We start from the raw sequence: 6,217 nt of genomic DNA on the forward strand, positions 1-6,217 counted from the left end.
AGTAAGTTTTGCATTTAATATTCATACTCGCCAAAGCTGAAGCCTAATTAATATAACACACTTGCTGATTACTGTATAGCCCATAGCCCACTCTAGCTGCTTGAGTACCCATCTGGCAGCTTCTGTAAGCTGTCTACTGGAAACTCGCTCATTGCTCCCTTTAAGAATTTGACTTAGTGGCTCAAGGTCTCCCATAAAAATATTACAATTAAAGCCGGGCGGTGGTGGCGCACGCCTTTAATCCCAGCACTTGGGAGGCAGAGGCAGGCGGATCTCTGTGAGTTCGAGACCAGCCTGGTCTACAAGAGCTAGTTCCAGGACAGGACAGGCTCCAAAACCACAGAGAAACCCTGTCTCGAAAAAAACCAAAAAAAAAAAAAAAAAAAAAAATTACAATTAACCTTTTAGCCATTGCATGTCTAATTAAAAGTTTGTAAACTATCCTATTAACATAAGTTGTAAGTCTGTCTAGCTGAAAGGAAAATGGAAAATGGAAAGCATATTTAACAAATGATGCTGGCATAACTGGATATCAACATGTTGAAGAATTAAAAATAGATCTATATTCATCGCTAAGCACAAAACTGAAGTCCAAATGGATCAAAGACCTCAACATAAAACCGACCACACTGATCCTCATAAAAGAGAAAGTTGGAAGTACACTAGAATTCATTGGCACATCTCAAATACAACCCTAGTGGCACAGACACTGAGATAAACAATAAGAAATGAGATCTCCCGAAGCTAAGAAGCTTCTGTAAAGCAAAGGACACAGTCAACAAGACAAAACATCAGCCTTCAGAGTGGGAAAAGATCTTTACTAATCCACCATGGACAGAAGAATGATCTCAAAACAAAATAAAACAAAACAAAACTTCAAGAAATTGGTAATCAAAAGAACAAATAGCCTAATAAAAGAATATAGGGTACAGACCTAAACACAAAACTCTCAACAGGTGAATCTAAAATGACTGAAAGACACTTAAGAAATGCTCAACATTTTTAGCCATTAGAGAAATGCAAATCAAAACAACTCTGAGATTTCATCTTATATTTGTAAGAATGACCAGGATTAAAAACACTGCTGATAATTTATGCTGAAGAAAATAAAGGGTAAAGGGAACTCTCCACTGCTGGTGGGAGTGCAAACTGGCACAGATACCAGTGTGGCTATTTCTCAGGAAGTTAGCCAACAAGCTACCTTAAGGTTCAGCAATACTATTTCTGAGTACATGCACAAAAGATGCATAATCATACCACAAGGACATGTGCTCAACTATGCTCATGTAGGCAGAATCCAGAAACAACTTAAATTCTCCTCTCTTACACAAATGATAAATGCGCTGAGAAAAAGATCAGAGAAATGTCACCTGTCACAAATATCTACAAATAAAATATGTTAGAGTAATTCTAACTAAACAAGTAGAAAAACCTGTATGACAAGAACGTTAAATCTCTGAAGAAAGAAACTGAAGAAGACACCAGAAAATGGAAAGATCTCCCATGCTCTTGGGAAGGCCCGTTTTACATATCAAAAACAATCCACTGATTTACTGCAAAATCACAGCAAAATTCTTCATAGGCCTCGAAAGAACAATCCTTAAAAACAAAAACTCAGATAGCCAAAACAATCCTACACAATCCTGTACAATAAAGGAACTTCTGAAGGCATCACAATCCCTGCCTTCAAACTCCACTCCAAAGCTATAGTACTGAAAACAGCCTGATATTGGCATAAAAACAGATATGAAGAAGACCAAAGAACCTGGGTATCAATCCACATGCCTACGAACACCAGAGTTTTGATAAAGAAGCAAGAAATGTGAAATGGAATAAAGAAACCTGCTTATTTATTTTTACAGACACTGAACTCCCCTGAAGCTTCAGTTTTCTGAAGTTACCTTTCCGCAGCTTGAGCGGAACCCAAGCCTCGCAGCAGGGGTCAGGACGTGCTCCCTCCCACCAGCGCTTTGCTGGCCCTTTCGGGGAACTAGGGACCAGGCAGTGGCCTTCTCTCATTCCCTCTTGTGCCTGGACACAGGCCATGCTTTCTAAGTTTAAAAGCCCCACCAGAGGTCAGTGTTAGGGTCAGCTGACACATTTACAAGCTCTCCAGCGGCTTTAAGACCGTAGCTTGCGACCACAAGTCCTTTGGCAGGTGTAGCTGAACCAAATTTTACTACCCTTATTTTTTATTTTAACTTGTAATCATAAAATTTGGAGAATTCCTGAATCCTCTCCTCTTGTTCTTTCGACGCTGACTGTAGTGGGTAAAATAGTCCTTTAAATTTCTTTGGCTCCTCTGCGCAGCGAGGGTCAGATTCAGCTGGCTACAGCGCATGTGTGTGGACTGAGATAATTTCAGTGGTAACCTAGGCGATTTTTGTGCCAAATGCTGCGTTCCCTTCACTTGTCCTACCTGTTCAGCAGCGAAAGAAGCCGAGGGGTGAATAAAGCACCACTTCTTGTCGGAGGAGGTGGGACCTCACCTTGGCTTCCCCGAGGCGGGGAGCTGCCCAAAGCCTGCGGCAGCTCAGGGGTGGGCACGTGCTGTTTTACAAACTCTAAATATCTCTGCCTTTGTTTCTGTTCCAATTTAGCACCTTTAGCTATCAACATACATAACTGAATACTATTTCCTTGTCCCATATTTATAACTATATAATCTTTACTCTTGATTTTAATTTTCCCGTTTATCTCTTTGCTTTTTAAAATTCTACTCATTTCTGAGTGCTCATCTATCCACCTGCGGTGCGTTTTTTTCGTGGGTTCCTCACGTTCTCCTCCTAACATCTGTCTGTTCTGGTCACTTCTGTGCATTTTGGGGTCACTGCTAAGCCCCACATTGGGCTGGACCTTTATATCGGGGTCCAGCCCCAACATAAAACTTTTCTCATCTGCGTAGAGGTGTGGGAATATTAAAAGCACAATTCACAGGACAGTATCTGGAGGAGTTTCAGTGATCATTCAAATCCTGAAATCACCCGCGTTTATTTTTCAAACAGCTTTTAAATCAATGTAAACGGAGAGGGAAGTTAACAAAAACTTAATTAGCATTCTGCTTCCTAGGTGTTGGGGGGTGACTTAAGCCACTCTTGCTCAGTCTATTTTGACACATAGACTGAAAACATCTCTTCCCCAGGTGACCTCATAATTTGCAACAGAAGGAGCAGAACGACATTAGCATATCCTGGCACCTGCTGGGATGGCGCCGGGTTTGCTTTGCTTCAAAAGAGCCAGGTGATCCCTTTCTGTGTGGAAGATGCAAATTGAGCTTTGTAAATCGCTCAGATTTTCTGCCCGCCAGACAATGGGGAATATGGGCCGCATATTTCGGCCCCTACAACTAGTGTGAGATTTCTCCACTTTACGTAGGCACTTAGTGCTGTGAACTTTCCCCTTAGCACTACTGTCATAGTGTCCCATAGGTTTAAGTTGTGCCTTCATTTTCATTGAATTCTAGGAAGTCTTTAATTTCTTTTTTATTTCTTCCTTGACTCAGGGATGATTCAATTGAGCACTGTTCAATTTTCATGAGTTTGTAGACTTTCTGCAATTAGTATTGTTGTTGAATTCTAATTTTAAATCATGGTGATCTGATCAATACAGGGGATTATTCCTTTTTTTTTTTTTTTTTTGTATCTGTTGAGGTTTGCTTTGTTATTGAGTATGTGGTCACTTTTAGAGAAGGTTCCATGACATGCTGAGGAGAAGGTATATTCTTTTTTGTCTGAGTGGAGTGTTCTATAGATATGTCTTAAGTCCATTTGAGTCATGACATCTCTTTGTTCTTTTATTTCTCTGTTAAGTTTCTGTCTGGCAGTACTGTCCATTGTGGAGAGTGGGGTGGTGAAGTCTTCTACTATTAGTGTGTGGGATTTGATGTGGAATTTAAGCTTCAATAATGTTTCTTTTACGTATGTGGGTGTTCTTTTATTTGGGGCATAGATGTTCAGGATTGAGACTTCATATTGATGGATTTTTCCTGTGGTGAGTATGAAGTGTCCTTCATCTCTTCTGATTGATTTTAGTTTGAAGTCTATTTTGTTAGATATTAGATAGCTACACTCGTTTCTTAGATACATTTGATTGGAAAAATCTTTTCCAAACACTTTACTCTGAGATAATGTCTGTCTTTGAGGTTGAGGTGTGTTTCTTGTATACAGCAAAAGGATGGGTCCTACTTTTGTATCCATTCTGTGAGCCTGTGTCTTTTTATAGGTGAACTGAGTTCATTGATATTAAGAGATATTAATGAGCAGTGATTGTTCATTCCTGTTATTTTTCAGTGGTAGTATTTCCCTTCTTTGGAGTTTGCTGGTGTGAGGTTATTTGTTGCCTGTGCTTTTGTGAGTGCAGTTAGCTTCTTGGGGTTGGGGTTTTCCTTCTAGTACTTTCTGTAGGGTTGGATTTGTGGATAGGTATTGTTTAAATCTGTTTTTGTCATGGATTATCTTGTTTTCTCCATTGATGGTGAAAGAAAGCTTTGCTGGGTACAGTAGTCTGGGCTTGCATCCGTGGTCTCTAAGTGTCAGCAGCACGTCTGTCCAGGTCCTTCTGGCTTTCATGGTTTCCATTGAGAACTCGGGTGTAATTCTGATAGGTCTGCTTTTCTCTTACTTGACCTTTTTCCTTTGCAACTCTTAATATTCTTTCTTTATTCTGTATATTTTGTGTTTTGATTATTATATGGTGAGGGACCCCTTTTTTGTCCACTTTATATGGTGTTCTCTTAGCCTCTCTCTCTCTCTCTTTTCAAGACAGGGTTTCTCTGTAGTTTTAGAGTCTCTCCTGGAACTAGCTCTTGTATACCAGGCTGGCCTTGAACTCACAGAGATCCACCTGCATCTGCCTCCCGAGTGCTGGGATTAAAGGCGTGCGCCATCACCGCCCGGCTCTGTAAGCTTCTTGTAATTTCATAGAATATCCTTCTTTAGGTTGGGAAAGTTTTCTTCTATGACTTTGTTGAATATATTTTCTGTGCCTTTAAGCTAGAGTTCTCGGCGCACGCCTTTAATACCAGCACTCGGGAGGCAGAGGCAGGCGGATCTCTGTGAGTTCGAGACCAGCCTGGTCTACAGAGCTAGTCCCAGGACAGGCTCCAAAGCCACAGAGAAACCTTGTCTCGAAAAAACAAAACAAAACAAAACAAAACAAAAAAAGCTAGAGTTCTCCTTCTAATCCTGTTATTCTTAGCTTTGGTCTTTTCATGGTGTCCCATATTTTCTGCATATTTTGTGTTAAGAATTTGTTTGGATTTAACATTTTCTTTGACCAATGAATCCATTTCCTCCATAGTATCTTCAACCCCTAAGATTCTCTCTTCCATCTCTTGTATTCTGTTGGTTATATTTGCATCTGTAGTTCCCATTTGTTTACCCAGATTTTCCACTTCCAGAATTCCCTTGGTTTGTGTTTTCTTTATTGCCTGTATTTTAGTTTTCAAGTCTTGAACTGTTTGGACTGTTTGTTTCACCTGTTTGATTGTTATTTTTGTTTTTTTTTTTTTTTTTTTTTTTAATTTTGGAAACCAGAACATTTATTTTATGACAGATTGAAATCCTCAAGATGAACTGGATGCTGCAACAGCTGCCCTCTTGGGTTTAGGGGTTGTCCCTTCACGGAATCCATGCCTGAATCTTCGGTAGACAATTTTTAGATGCCTCATCCGCCCAGTCCCGGTAGTGTTTCGTCTCTTAGCCTTGGCACTCCAGTTATACTTTCTCTTGCGCTTGGCAGGGTAGCCGCATTTGCCACAGGTAGACTTCTGAAGGTGGTAGGCCTTAGAGCCACAGCGGCGGCACAACGTGTGCGTCTTGTTGCGACGCTTTCCGAAGGATGACGTTCCTTTCGTCATCTTGCTTCTGCCTCCGAGGCCAAAGAGACCGGAAGAGCGTTATTTTTGTTTTATTTTCTTGGGTTTCGTTAAGAAATTTTTTGATTTCTTTCTATGTTTTGCTTATCTTTTTCTCTATTTCTTTAATGGACTCTTTCATTTCCTATTTAAAGCTCTCCATCATTCTTATAAAGTTACATTTAAAATCATTTTCTTCTGTTTCATCTGGGTTAGGATGATCAAGTCTTCCTGTTGTATGACCACTGAATTCTGGTGTTACCAAGTTGCTTTTTAGCTTGTTGAATGAATTCTTGCATTGGTGCCTACTCATCTGTTCCTCCAATTGTTTCCAGCGGTGTCTTTGTCTCTTGGTCCAATCCT

General features: G+C 40.3%; 1 protein-coding gene across 1 annotated transcript; it reads right to left on the minus strand.

Moving 5' to 3' along the window:
* Nucleotides 1-5,496: 5,496 nt before the first annotated feature.
* LOC121455895 (60S ribosomal protein L37) lies at nucleotides 5,497-5,891 on the minus strand. Its single transcript, XM_041663670.1, has one exon. It carries the CDS (start codon nucleotides 5,855-5,857, stop codon nucleotides 5,564-5,566), a length of 294 nt encoding a protein of 97 aa, XP_041519604.1. The 5' UTR covers nucleotides 5,858-5,891; the 3' UTR covers nucleotides 5,497-5,563.
* Between the last annotated feature and the right edge of the window lie 326 nt (nucleotides 5,892-6,217).

The sequence above is a fragment of the Microtus oregoni genome, unplaced genomic scaffold (genome assembly GCF_018167655.1).
Source record: "Microtus oregoni isolate MIOR12 unplaced genomic scaffold, Mior012 000014F_ref0000157, whole genome shotgun sequence".
In the NCBI taxonomy this organism is placed as follows: domain Eukaryota; kingdom Metazoa; phylum Chordata; class Mammalia; order Rodentia; family Cricetidae; genus Microtus; species Microtus oregoni.

What these genes read in the sequence shown, in the direction of transcription:
- LOC121455895 (XM_041663670.1), bottom strand. Translation starts at nt 5,857, where the DNA reads ATGACGAAAGGAACGTCATCCTTCGGAAAGCGTCGCAACAAGACGCAC.